Here is a 15,664-nt window from a genome sequence, read left to right as displayed (position 1 = left end):
AGGCAAAACAAACATTTTGCAAAAAAATAACATTTGACACAAATAGTAAAAGACTATGTTGGTGGTCAGTCATCACTCCAACTTTAACAATGCTGTTTCTGACATCAATTGACCAAGGGGCCGTCCTAGATGACTGGAAGCTAACATTCCAATATCTAATAAACTGTTATCACAGAGATGTGTCTCGTCTTTTAGTAACTTTGATTATGAAAATGTTGAAATTAGAATAGCAATACTTTAACATGTTACATAAGTTATGCAAATATTTAAGCCAATGCGTACCAAATACCATTGACTTATCCTTAGTCGTTCCCTTTAAACAAACCAAAACACAACCATTAACTTGTAAACTATGTAAAAGTTTCGAAGTCAATGAACCATGAAAAGGGAGTGGAGATATATAATGTCCACGAAAACGATACTAGCAAATGCCAATGAATTGAATACCAAATATCATTGACTTAACACTAGCATTTCATCTTAAACTGATCTAAGGGTATCCAGGAAAATACACAGAATATAATGAAATTCAAAACAATGTTGTGACGTCATTATATTGTTTTATCCGTTCTTTATTTCAGTGATTGGACTATCGATCACCTGTAAAAAAACAATTATGCTACCTTTAGCTGTCCAATATTTTAAGGAATAGCCCTCCTCTTTCTTAAAAATATTGGACAACTAAAGGTAGCATAACTGATTCTTACAGGTAAATGATAGTTCAATCACTGAAATAAAATAAAAATATCAATTACCCCAATTGTTTTCATCATGTAAACAAAAATACAAACAAAGAACAAATGACAATTAAAAAAAAACATTTTATTAAAGGTACCTTTCAATACAATAATTTTGTCACTCATCAAAACGTTTTTTTTTTAGGAAAAAATCACTTTTAAATTCGACTTAGTAGTTGTTTTACACTAAAATGAACCACTGAGGTTTATTTTCCGTAATTTGTAGAATGGCGTCGAAATGCTTTGCAATAATGTTAAAGAAAGGCATGCACTTATAACCGGAAACCGTTGATATAAACTGGAAACAGTGGATATATAACGGAAGCAGTTGATAACGAAAGTCATATCATACGGCAAAGATAGTTCTTCAAAATTTAATGAATAAATATATGTTCAAATAAGTTTTTTTCTACAAACTCTATATAGATCTAACATTATGTATAAAGTGCCTAGAAAATCAACCTAACGATGTTAGAGTAGATTTGATTTGTAACTTCCTCCCCGGCCGGGGCTGGAACCTCTACTTTTACGACAAAACCGCCTAGCATTGCGCAGAGACCTTATCCCCTCTTATATAGATTGCCTAACAATGTAATTTTAACACACTATTTAGTATGTAAATATAATAATGTTTAACATATTTACAAAATGATGAAAATAAACGTAATATTTTGCTAGACTAACTAGCTTTATCAAGCGTGCATCTATCCAGATGAAATTGGATGTAGATGATAAGAAACTTTTTCAGCTCAATGTATATGTTGCACCTGAATTTAGCTCCCTTGAAAATAATACATAATTTGGATGAATTTCAAGATTTTTACAAAATTGGTAGTTGAAGTTAGCAACGTCCATTGGCCAATATGACAGGATAAAAAGGACGATGCTGTGTATTGAATTATTCTTTATTTTTCCTGTATCTTTTCTCGTCTTTTTCGTTAAGACCATCAGGTTCTAAAGTGTGTAGTTGGTGGATCCAAAAGTTTTCTCTTCTCCTTCTCGCCTAGGTGTCCCACTCGGTGTTGACTTCTATGATTTGGAAAGTAACTTTCAAAAGGATGTTTCGTTGAACGAAGATGTCTTGTGAGAGGACAGTTCTTGTTGGTTTTGTACCATGAACGATGGTTATTGAGCCGAATATTAAATTTGTCCATTGCTTCTTCCACATACTGAAGAAGTATGTTTATATAAATTTAGTTCTCCGTTTTACAGTTGGAATATGAGTAGATAGTATTATTTTGTTCAGTAACGGAGCTGATGAAAGAACTGCTTGTTTTGGCAGCTTTACAACACGACAACAAACAATGGAAGTTTTTAACGACCTTGATTGGCTAATGCCGCTATACAGCCCTTGCACGGTCGGTATTTTTACAACACAAATAATTCCTTCGACCACATTGTTTGTAGCAACCGGGAGATGGAGTAGGCTGCTTTGCTAATACAGATGTCACTAATTGGTCACGGATGTTTTTAGGTCTTCTGAAGGCCATAACTGGTGGTGAGGAAAATACTTTTTTTTAGATTTGAATCATTTTCTATAATTTTCCAATGCTTCTGAACAATGGATGACACATTTTTAAAATCAGGATGGTAAGTGAGTACTCTAGAAGTTCTTGGCGACTGCATGGTTCTGATTGCTCTTTCGAAAGCGCTATCAATGATGTTTTTATTGTATCCTCGAAGAACTAGATGTTTACGTAGTTGTCCAAGTCTAGCATTTTTCGTATTTTCAGTAGAGCATATTCTCTTGATTCGCAATGCCTGGCTGAATGGGATACCATGGTAGCAGTGTTTAGGATTGCAACTTTTAGGAGAAAGGAATTGATGTTTGTCCGTTTGTGTGGTATGATGGTCCGTTATGATGGTTCCGTTCTTGATGTAACTCGTAGTATCGAGGAAGTTTATTTTCTCCATAGATGATTCATATGTAAATGGTGGAAAGATTTACATGCACTTATATATATATATATATATATAGATGTATCCATCGGATCGCCATCAATGATGGTGATACATGGCTGTGTACATAATGTATATACAACTCGTCTAAACATCAACCCAACAATGTTAGATCTGTAAATTTGCTTTCGCAAATTTTTGGTTCTTCCCTCGCCGGGATTCGAACCCATGCTACTGTGATATCGTGACACCAAATCGCCTGCACTGCAGCCGTCCCGCTAGACCACACGACCACCTGGGCTCTCAAAAAAAGAGCTTTCGCTGGCCATGTGTTACCTTTCCACGTTAGTTTTAATCTAGCGGCGTACTACAGTACATGATATATAAGGCATGAAGATGTTATTGTTACAGATCAGCTAAATTATCTATAGTAAAGCTGATCTGTAACAATAACATCTAATATTCCTTAATACGTAGACTTCTAGCAAAATTGTCAAGGTCTTCCGACAATTTGGTGTCATTGACAGGAGCAGGTAGAGGACAGAAATTAAGGCCTCTAGAGAGAAGAGATGTTTCCGATTCCGTTAAATGGTGTTGAGAAAGATTGACCACGATGTTGGAGGGTGAATCAGTCTTTGGAGGTCTACGTTTAAAGCGTCTAATTCGTTTAGTCTTTCTCTCTGATGGTAAGGAAGAGTGGATATATTCCATGCCATCCCTGCGGAATTTTCGTTTTTGTTTTTCACTTAAATTGTTGGATTGTATAGTAGTTAAGTCCTTGAGGCGAGTGTTGATAGCATCACAATTGTCAGATGTTAGATCTCTTTTGCAGCTATTCAAAAGGGTGTTAAACTCGCCAGTGAGAGTTTTGAGATGTCCTTCGCAGTGTTGTTTGAGGAAGACCACTAACCGCTTTGAGCAATGAAAGAGGGTTTGGTCCCATCTGCGAAGTAATGTATTGGATAACGAGCCAGGTGCTTGTGGCTTGATCTTGATTTGTAGTCCGTTAGGAATACTTTCATTATACTCGTAGTTAATCAAATTAGATAAATGGTGTTCAGTTCTAATTTGTTTTTGTTTAATAGCTCTAAGTTGTTTAAAATAATCATTGATGTTCATGATATTGGAGCTAAAAACTTAAATTTACTGGGATTATGTGAGTAACATGATACAGGTCATTCAGAGGAAAAATAATATAAAAGTCTATAAAAACGACTAACCAGCAAATTTACTATGTACCGGATCGTCTAGAATAGGCGATACTATGCAGATAAGGAAAAAATTATATCAGTCTAAAAATTTGCACAACGGTACTGATATAAGATGTTATAATACGAAAATGTTGTTATTAAATCGTGTTGACAAATATTTCGGCTCAACAAATGGCCTTCTTCAAGTGTCACAAGTTTTAACAATACTGATACACAATGTATAAGGTGTAAAAATAGATCAGTAATAATACAGGTAAGTTTTTGGTCGATTGATTTTAATCCAAAATCCTGAATATAATAATATAAACAAAACACTATAATTCAATATACGTGACTGTGTATATTAACAATAAAAATGAGTGAAAAACAAAACCGTTAGTATTTCTTATTGGTGCCGTTTGGATGATGTACATTAAGTTCCTTTATCCAAAAGCTTTCCCGAACCTGTCGCTGGGCATCACTCCAGTGAATGTTCTGTTCAATCACTAGAATTTTCATGCGGTTAAAGTCATCAGGTTTGTGACCCGACTGTCTGAAGTGCTGAGAAACTGGGAGAAGTGGCTTCTTAGAGATATCACTCCTATGGCCATTGAGGCGTTTGTGGAAAGGCTGCTTTGACTCACCAACATATTGGAGGCCACAAACCGAACATTCTAGTATGTAAATAACATTCATACTTTTGCAGGTAACATTGCAAAATATCTTATAGTTGTTTTCGGTTGCCTTACTGTGAAATGTTGATGAATACTGCATCTGTAGGCAGCATTTGCAGCGTTTTTCTTCACACGAACGACATTCTCGAGAAGTACTTCTATTATCAGACACTTCAGCCCGCACCAGCAGGTTCCGCAGACTACTAGGTTGCCTAAAAGCTATCATTGGAGGCTCCGGAAAAGTCTTGGATAGTTTGGAATTCTTTTCAACTGATTTCCAATGCTCACGAATGACACCAAAGCTGTTTTTGAGAGATGGGTGGTAAGTAAGAACACATGGAGTCCTTTTATTTTTCTTTTTAACTTTGTATTCCAATAGTTCACTCCTCGGAATTGACTCCGCTTTCTGAAAGCTTTTTTTGATATTTCTGTGTTTGTAGCCCCTTTTCTTCAAGCGAGTTTCAAGTTGACGTAGTTGTCTTTTAGTTGTTTCTGTGTTGGAACATATTCGCTTGACTCTAAGTGCCTGACTGTATGGGATGCTCTTGGTAAAATGAGCAGGATGGCAACTTTTAGGGGACAAATATTGATGAGTGTCAGTAGGTTTAGAATATAAATCTGTAGATATGATGCCCTCTGTGAGCGACATACTAGGTTGCCTAAAAGCCTAAAATTAGCCCATATATATATATTTATATATATATATACCGCTAAAGATAATATTAGAAGAGGTATGCAAGTGACAATTTATATTCTGAACAAACTATTTGATAAGAATAGCAAGTTAGCAAGTCAAACGCTGATGATAAACTGCATACTCGGCAAATTAACTCGTGCTGACTCAGCAGGATTATTTACCAATAATAAAGATGAAATCCAATCATGCACTGGACATTAGTTAAATCCCTCTACAGATGTAAACATGTTACTTCAGCAATTAAGTTTGGAAAATCTTACCCACTCACTAGTACAGAAACATAAACAAGAGTGCACACGCTGAAATGTCTCGCCTTCTATACTAATCATTGATATTATGTTGATAGTCCTAAGTATAAAGCTAAGCTTTAATACAACTGTCACATAAACTTAACATTAACCAAGATAACTAAACAAAGACCAATGAACCTTGAAAATGAGGTCAAGGTCAGATGAACCATGCCAGGCAGACATGTACAGCTAACAATGCTTCTATACAACATATATAGTTGACCTATTACTTATAGTTTAAGAAAAATAGATCAAAACACAAAAACTTAACACTGTGCAATGAACCGTGAAAATAAGGTCACGGTCAAATAAAACCTGCGCGACTAACATGAAGATCATAAAATATTTCCATACACCAAATATAGATGACCTATGGCATATAGTATTAGATAAAAAGACCAAAACTCAAAAACTTAACTTTGACCACTGAACCATGAAAATGAGGTCAGGGTCACATGACATCTGCCCGCTAGATAGGTACACCTTACAATCATTCCATACAACAAATATAGTAGACCTATTGCATATACTATGAGAAAAACAGACCAAAACACAAAAATTTAACTATAACCACTGAACCATGAAAATGAGGTCAAGGTCAGATGACACCTGCCAGTTGGACATGTACACCTTACAGTCCTTCCATACACCAAATATACTAGCCCTATTGCTTGTAGTATCTGAGATATGGACTTGACCACCAAAACTTAACCTTGTTCACTGATCCATGAAATGAGGTCGAGGTCAAGTGAAAACTGTCTGACAGACATGAGGACCTTGCAAGGTATGCACATACCAAATATAGTTATCCTATTACTTATAATAAGAGAGAATTCAACATTACAAAAAATCTGAACTTTTTTTTCAAGTGGTCACTGAACCATGAAAATGAGGTCAAGGACATTGGACATGTGAGTGACGGAAACTTCGTAACATGAGGCATCTATATACAAAGTATGAAGCATCCAGGTCTTCCACCTTCTAAAATATAAAGCTTTTAAGAAGTTAGCTAACACCGCCGCCGCCGCCGCCGCTGCCGCCGCCGGATCACTATCCCTATGTCGAGCTTTCTGCAACAAAAGTTGCAGGCTCGACAAAAATACAGTATAAATAACTGCCTCTTTATATGAGTTTAAGCAATAAACAAACAGAATTAATCTTCCTTGATACAGGTTTTCAAACAAAGTTGGGTTTAACTCCTTACAATTATTAGTTTGTCATCTTGGTATACTCATGCATTGCCCATTCATTGGATATCTATGAAAAATAATATACGTTGATCAGTGAGATGTTGATATCTCTTAACTAATAGAACGTGATTAAAACGTTCAATTGATTTCAAAGAGTTCACTCCTGTAATTGTTCTATAACTCCTTAATATAAGTAGCATTATTGAAGAAAATGTCGTTTGAACAAGAGCTTATCTTTTGTAGATTGTAGTCTACTACTGCAGGGATGATTTAATAAGATATGAACTTCATCAATTTCAGACATTTTAATTATGAGTATCAAAATATTTGAAAGATTCAATATCAAATATCTTATGCAAAAAAACAATAAATCTTAGCTTTTTAGCAAATCATTAAACCAAAGAAACACAAAACATGACAATATTATGTCAGTCTGGTTCTATGAACAAGGTATCACATTAATTTGCATCGATGGTAGTCTCATTACAATTTTTTAGCTGATCATATTGTGAATCTGAACACCATCCTTTTTCGAACAAAGCTTGAACTTCCTCCAGTTTCTTTCCCTTAGTTTCTGGTAATGTAGCATAGATAATTATAAAACCAATTATCACGATGCCAACAAACAACCAATATGTTCCTGAAATAAACATGAAATTTCAATTAAAGCATTATTTAAAACAAGAATGTGTCCACACAGATGCCCCACTCGCACTATCATTTTCGATGTTCAGTGGACCGTGAATCTGGGGTAAAAACTCTAGATTGGCATTAAAATTAGAAAGATCATATCATAGGGAACATGTATACTAAGTTTCAAGTTGATTGGACTTCAACTTCATCACAAACTACCTTGACCAGAAACTTTAACCTGAAGCGGGACAAACGGACGGACGAAAGGACGAACGAACACACGAACGGACGCAAAGACCAATAAAAATAATGCCCCTCTACTATCGTAGGTGGGGCATAAAAAAACTTTTTGGGGGACATTTTTTTAAGCATTTCAAGAACTTTTGCATTCTGATATTTATTATAATAAAACAACGATTTCCCGAAGAATACAAAAACAAATAAATATCCCATGGCAAAATTTATTTGTCACAAAAACATGATTTAACATGGTGTTAATTGCTTAAAGTTGTTTAATATAAGGTCTGGGACGTTTTTGTCTTAAATACTCAATATAAATACAACTTATCTACAAGAAATCGATTAGTTTGCACAATTACCTTTTGAATATTTAAATCCGCCATATTGTTTTCAACAAATAATTTGCATATAACTTACAATACATGCTTATCGATTTAAAAGTTAAATTGCACTTTTATTGAGTAAATACGACTAATATCTTAAAATTATATACTTTGATATTATTTTAAGTAGTATAACATTATGTGTTCGAGACAAATCAATTTGTCCTTTGGATATTAATTAGTTCTTGTAATTCTCGGGAAATCGTGGTACCGGTTATCTCCTCGAGACAAAGGTGTGAAGAGGTATCATAATGTGACTGTTCGTCACATTTGTGAACACTGAAGAACTTGTGATTCTTAATCTGGACAATCTTCACCACATAATGTTCTAACACGTTTTAACGTCGTTATAAAGTTATAATGGTTTTATAGGTATTTGGTCCGAGTAAAACATGTAAAACAAGAATGTGTCCACAGTACACAGATGCCCTAATATCGCTATCATTTTCTATGTTCAGTGGACCTTGAAAGTTGGATAAAAATCTAATTATTAGGGCATTTAAATTAGAAAGATCATATCATAAGGAACATGTGTAATAATTTTCAAGTTGATTGGACTTTATCTTCCTCAAAAACTACCTTGACCAACAACTTTAACCTGAAACTTGCACTTTCATTTTCTATGTTCAGTGGACCGTGAAAATGGGGTCAAAAATCTTATTTGGCATTAACAAAAATAAGAAAGATCATATCATAGGGAACTAAGTGTACTAAGTTTGAAGTTAATTGGACTTCAACTTCAACAAAAACCAACTTGACCAAAAACTTTAACCTGAAACGGGATGGACGTACAGACGGACGGAAGAACAGACGAACGTACGAACGAACAGACGGACGCACAGACCAAAAAACATAATGCCCCTCTACTATCCTATGTGGGGCATAAAAAGGGTTAAACATTTTTACCTATCTATGGTATTTCTAACCCACTGCCATTGAAAATTAATCCCCTGTAGGTCTCAGATTTCAAATTGACATAGCTATTCAAACAACTGTATATTCTAATAATGCTTTTTTAAGTATGAATAAAACATATATATATGAGATATGTATTAACATTTTTACCTTGCCATGGTATTTTTAATCTCCTTCCAAGAAAACAGTTAATCACTACCCAACCTTATTTACAGTTTGCTTAAGAGCCAATCCGCCAGAAAACCATGCAATAATCAGAAAATCGTCCAAATCGACAATCACAACTTGATCAATTTTTATACATCATCTTAATCCTTAACATAAAATAAAAGAATTTGGCCACTTAATTTCCCCCTGAATCGTATCTATTTTTAGTAACAGCCTCATTTGCATAATTCTGTAAACCCATAATAAAACCAAGGAAAAATACAACTTTTTATGGCTTTTAAGAATAACACAAGAAGCATATTAAATGGGGTAGTTGAGTTTTTAGAGTAATGTCAGCTGGAACCCATCCATTTAACTATGTTATGGTCAATACAAATGAAAATTTTAAAAAATTTGCACTTTGCCAGGAGCACAGACACAAAGGCTGGATTTTTCATACATGAATTTACACGATTTTTACTTGCTTCTTACTTGCAAGACCTATTCTGTATATGTTTGCAACTTATATTGGTTTTAATTATAGTTTATTTTTTATATTAAAACAAAATATTAAGCTTGGCAAATGACTATTACATGTTAATTTATGCCTTGGAAGAATGGTGATTTTAGTCTCGAATTGACATATTTTGATTTTGATTTTAATTAAATTCTAAATACAATTGTAATGAAATGGCTCATAAAATCATTCAAAAAGGTAAAATAAATTTGTCTAAAAAATTAAATAAGACGTTTTTGTACTGCAAGTGCAAAAATCAATAAATTGTCTAAAACCAGGGAGTCCATCTTTTATGCTCTTCCATTGACTTATCTCCCTTGGGTAAAATATCAAACATGTCAGCTCCCAGTGATGGATTTGGCAGACAAAGTTTACACCGAAGTTTGCGACTTTAATAATCTTGGAGGATTATTTAGGCTATCCCAGCATTATGCATTTACATATTACAAACTATTTAAGAAATCTGAATGCACTAAAGACCAAAATAGCATTTCCAAAAAGAATAATTACTCCCAATCATGACAATAATTTACCAGACAATAATCATAATCTAGTGAATAAACAGGATAAATATTGAATGGAAAAACAACTGAAAAGGTGTTCTTACATTTCAACTAGCAAAACAAAAACATTCCAAAATCAGTTTTAGTAAAATAAAGTGAGCGAGTGGAACCACCTTGAAGACATTGCATCTGGTTGCACCAAAATTGATATTTAGAGTGTTAAAACTGTCTGGCGCATTATAAATAAATAAGACACTCTCTCGACCGTTGTATTGAAACCAGCATTGGTAACTAGCATTGGTAACCAAATATATTCGTACAGATACAGACTACCATTCATCTCAGAAGTCTGAAAAATACTGAAAACTATGGTGTAGAATTTCCAACAGGACTCCTTATTTTATATAAGACGAGGAGTGGTTTATATCATCTCGTCTTGGACGTGTTAGAATATGCTTGAAGTACAGGGACTTTTATGGAATTCATTGACATTAAAGTCAAGCAAGATGTCAACATCCCGTCCAACCGTCTTCCAGCAAAGTCAAAGCTGACCAAGGATCTTCACCAATTCGTGACAGGCTGTATACAGGACGAGTTATTCCACTAGGAACAGGTACAACTCTAACAATCAATTTTTATTAGTTCCTTATATAGTCAATCTGAAATTAGGGGACCAACATCTGATACATTAGCCAGATTAAAAAAAAAGGGGGGAGAGGGTTGAAAGGGCATGTGAATATTCTTTTACACCTGACCTGTTTCTAGGACATCTTATTTATTTCCTATAGCCAAGTGCAAACAAATATACTGTAAATTCATAAATTATTGCAATATTTTTATTATTGCGTAAAATGCAAAAGGGTTATAGCATGTATAGTTGCAATAATTAAAACTCACATTTTGAGATTTTTTTATATGAATCAAACAGGATATTTCTGAATATCGCAAAAGTTAAAATCACATTTCTATCTTAAATTATAAAATCGCAATAATAAATCCATGCAACATTTTTTTATTCCTTACCCTAAGTTATATTTTAAGTTTTTAATGGAAGTTGTACATGTTCAGCTCTTTGTTTACTAAGAAAGCCTTTATCTCGTGGTAAAGCCTCATTCCAAAACATGTTTTACATGTACATACAACATAGTGTACATGTAACACTAGACAACTTTATCCAGAGAATAATCTTGTTTAATGATCTATTATACAATGTAGGCCATGGAGACTAAAACATCGAAAGCATTGCAAACTTTTGTAAAGTTCTATTTTATGACCTTACATGTACATTGATGTACATGTATGTAATGTATGTAGATTACTTATAGAGCCCTTTTTAAAAGAAACAAAAAATACATGCACAGTGATGCTACACTACCCTACATTTCCGGTGATACAAAATTGAAGAATTATTTTATAGTTTTAACACTTTTTTGTAGGGCTATAATTGATGCAAGCAATGCTGGTGATTTTTTGTGAAAGTGACAATAGCCAGGTCGTGTATAGAACAAGATACTGGTAAGATATTATTAACTTATATATTAATTTAACTGTTTGTAAAATATGGTAATCATAAAAAGTATATGTAATCACCTATATACTAATTATACATGTTATACATCAGTTTAATTGAACATGTCTTTGTTAACTTGGTTTTCCCATTGAAAAATTACTTTACTAATTTAATTTGTAGTACTAATAGTAAATGTAGGGCGGCTCCTATACTTTCCATTCAATAACTTACAATGACTAATGAACTGTTCATACATTGTACATTCCATTTTAAATATAAAGAAGGGGGAGATTTTTATTGATACTTTTGAAGATATTTCACCTGTTTGATTTATTGATTGGTTGTTGGTTAATTACGTCCAATGGCAAATAGTTCATGCATGTTTACACAAATGGTTTAGGACAAGAACAAATTAAAATAGATACATTATTTGGGTTCTTTAAAATGCTAAATTGAACAATGTATTTAAATTCAAGATGTATCAATGACCCCATTTTAAATTGTTTCACGTTGATTTCAAAAATGGTTAAAAAAAAACATTCTCTACAAAAATTGAATTCTTGAGGTTCTTTCATAAACAAAATGCCAATGTTAAATATTTAGATTTTTAATTTTGGTCTAGTTTTCGAATTTATCCACATTTTAAGGTCCAAAGGATCCAAATTTTAACTTAGTTTAATATACATGTAAACAAAAATTGAACTCCTTTATATTTAGTTTTTTTTTGATATACAGAAATAATCAAATATCCTGAATATGCATTTGTAAATATGTACTTTAACTTAGATTTATGATTTTGGTCCTAGTTTTCAGGTTAGTTAAAACGGTCAGGGTCCACACTTTAACCATGTTAACAGTGTTTGATTTTAACAATAAATTTATATATATGCTGAATCCAACCTGTATTTAGTTTTTATGCCCCACCTATGATAAAAGAGGGGCATTATGTTTATTGGTCTGTGTGTCCAGTCGTTCGTCCTTCCAACCGTCTGTCCTTCCGTCTGTTCCTCCCGCTTCAGGTTAAAGTTTTTGGTCAAGGTAGTTTTTGATGAAGTTGAAGACCAATCAACTTGAAACTCAGTACACATGTGCCCTATGAAATGATCTTTCTAATTTAAATGCCAAATTAGAGTTTTACCCAAATTTCACAGTCCACTAAACACAGAAAATGATAGTGTGAGTGGGGCATCCGTGTACTATGGACACATTCTTGTTGGGCAATGTTATGAAATTTATTTACATTGAAGTTTAAAGGGTCCAAAATTTAACATCTTTTGAAATCTAAATTTGATTTTATGCTGAATCTATTAAACTACATCTTTTTACATGTTCCATATTAATTCTGTGTTAGAAACCATATTATTTTTCAAATATTTAATCCCATTACAAATTCAGATGCTTGAATATTTTGTTCAAACTTGCATTTTTTCTTCATCTTCCACAAAATTTGTCCTTTACTGAGATAACTGGTGTTATCTTTTTAAATGAAACATATTGTGCTAAAATTTGAAAAGATTAGCACAATATGTGGGTGATTATCTGATGTCAAACATTTTCAAGATGGCCACCAAGGATGGCAAAAAAAAAGAGTTGTCATCTTTATTTCCTGTTAGTGGTATACATGTAAATGAACATTAGAAATATGAAAAAAATGTGGTATGATTGCAAATGAGAACAAATGACATACAAGTAAAGCTATAGGTCTTTAAATGCCATATGGCCTTCAACAACGTACAAGACCAATACTATCTATTCAGCCATAAAAGGCCAAAAATTAGAAAATGAAAAAATATGAAAGCTAACAGCCTGATCTATATGTATGTTTTGTGGTTTTCAAATCTAGACTCACAGTTAACTGAACTTTTACAGCAGTCAACATCAGATTGGAAGACTGTTAATGCTGCTGACAGAGACAATTTCAACCAACCAAACAAGCAACAGAAACTTTGCATCTTTAAACACCACTTAAATCTTCCATGGGACGATGTCTCAAAAAATAATAGTTCATCATTTATGAATATTTTAATGTTATTGATTTTCTTTTTCAAGAAAGTTAATGTACACTTGTTTTTATAGTAAAACCTTGCTGTTCAAGTATAAAAAACACATTTAACTTTATTGAAATTTGAAGATTCATATGACTTATTTTAAATTTTGTTATTTCTCAGGATGTGATGTAGAGCCTCATAGGTACAGTCATGACAGTTATCTTAACAGCTATCCATTTTCATTTAAAATTCTTTATAAATTGTGCACTAGTATATATAGACTTAGTAATTTGTTTTTCGTCTAGTTATGGGATTTTCATGGCCCCGCAACAAAGTTGTCGGTGCCATATAGTTTTACCCTTGTCCGAAATTCTGAAATTCCGTAATTCCATCATTCCGAAACAAACCATTATACAGAGTTTTTTTCTAAACACCTTAAGATATTGGCCTGCTTTTTGGTATTGAAGTTGACCATGATGAGAAACAGATCAAGTTTAAGTTTTGTTCCGCTCCGCTAATTTTTATTGAAATTACGGGCTATGAACTTTGATAAATTGTTGAAAATCACATTTATACACACTTTTTTTCTAAACACTTTCAGATATTGGACCGATTTTTGGTATGTGAGTTACTCATCTTGAGTTAAAGATCAAGTTTCAGTTTCGTCCTGCTACTCTAATATTTGCTGTATTTTTGGGCTTTGGAATTTGATAAATTTTTGAAAATCACAGTTATATGGACCTTTTTTCTAAATGCTTTCAGATTTTGGGCTGGTTTTTGGTATGTGAGCTAACCATGATGAGTTACAGATCTAAAGTAAGTTTCCTTCCGCTGTGTAATTTTTGCCAGAATTAAGGGTTTAAAACTTTGAAAATTGTTGAAAATCACAGTCATATGGACATTTTTCTATATGCCTCCAGATGTAGAGCTGATTTTCGATATGTGAGACAACCATGATGTTTTTGTCCACATGTGTTATTGAAATTGCAGATTTTCAAATTTTTGAGACGGGGCCATTCGTGTCGCTTTCACACATCTAGTTTAAGATGCATTTATGATTTTCATGTTTGTATTGACCACATTGCAGCAACATAGATATATAGGTACCTGGCAAATATTACCTTTTTAGCATACTAGGCTCAAAGGGCCATAAAAAAGTCCATCTCTTAGTGTCTGTTAAAAATCATCTCTATATTGCAACTGTTTACAGTTTTCTCTTTTAAACCATTATTTTGTTAACTTTAGAAGAAGTATCATACATATATGTATATATATTGTAAAAACTATCAAAATGACAAGATCTAACTACCCAAAAATTTTCTGAAAAATGGGGACGTAACATCTATGAGCTATTGTCCCTGAAGTGAGTAAATTTACAAATTTTCGTAGTTTTCTGCTAAGATCTGACAGCTATATCAATATAATATAAGAATAAATTGCAAAAGTGGTCAGAAAAACTTATTTTTACAGTCTGAACTTATTCTGAATTGTTTAACCTCTTATTTTAAATTTATTGCTTTTGAAATATGTGTTTTTATCGTTTTGAGGTGTACAATTTGTCAATTCAAGCTATTTCGGCTCCTGTGAGCCTCTAGATTTGTAATGATTAATTTGTATTTATGTATGATTATTTTCTTAATGTATTAAATGAAACATTATTTATTCTTTTCCATTTGTTGTTATACTTATCTATAAGTCCTGATCCTATAATATGTCAGATGTTAATAAACAGCTGCGCCATGAGCGCATGATACGCCCGACGTCTTGTATGGAAGTTTTATGCAATGATCATAAATAGTTTCTGAGAAAGTTTTAAGCAATTACCATTTATTGCTTTTGAGACATGGCGGGACATGTGAAACCCCCCCCCCCCCCCTCCCCCCCCCACCCTGTTTTCTTTTTACAAATATCACTAAAATAAAATTTTGAATCAAACCAAAAAGTATACAGATCTTTAGATTAATATAACAAAGAAGTGTGTACAGTTTCAAGCAATAATCATAAATTGTTTTTGAGATACGGCGCGACATGTAAAAAAAAAACTCCCCTTTTTTACAAAATACTCAATAATAAAATTTTGAGTCATCACCAAAAAGTATACAGATCTTTAGATTAATATAACAAAGAAGTGTGTAAAGTTTTAAGCAATAA

General features: G+C 33.1%; 1 protein-coding gene across 2 annotated transcripts in view; it reads right to left on the bottom strand.

Annotated features, from left to right (window-relative positions):
* Positions 1-6,967: 6,967 nt before the first annotated feature.
* The window catches only part of LOC139513801 (proton myo-inositol cotransporter-like), a 78,564-nt gene continuing 69,867 nt past the window's right edge, over positions 6,968-15,664 (bottom strand). For both annotated transcript variants that reach the window (XM_071302618.1, XM_071302627.1), the window contains one exon: positions 6,968-7,317. In XM_071302618.1, coding sequence (XP_071158719.1) covers positions 7,136-7,317 — 182 coding nt within the window. In that variant the 3' untranslated portion in view covers positions 6,968-7,135. The remainder of the gene's footprint in view (positions 7,318-15,664) is intronic.

Source organism: Mytilus edulis, chromosome 1, assembly GCF_963676685.1.
Source record: "Mytilus edulis chromosome 1, xbMytEdul2.2, whole genome shotgun sequence".
Lineage (NCBI taxonomy): Eukaryota > Metazoa > Mollusca > Bivalvia > Mytilida > Mytilidae > Mytilus > Mytilus edulis.
This window is presented reverse-complemented; position numbering and strand designations above follow the sequence as displayed.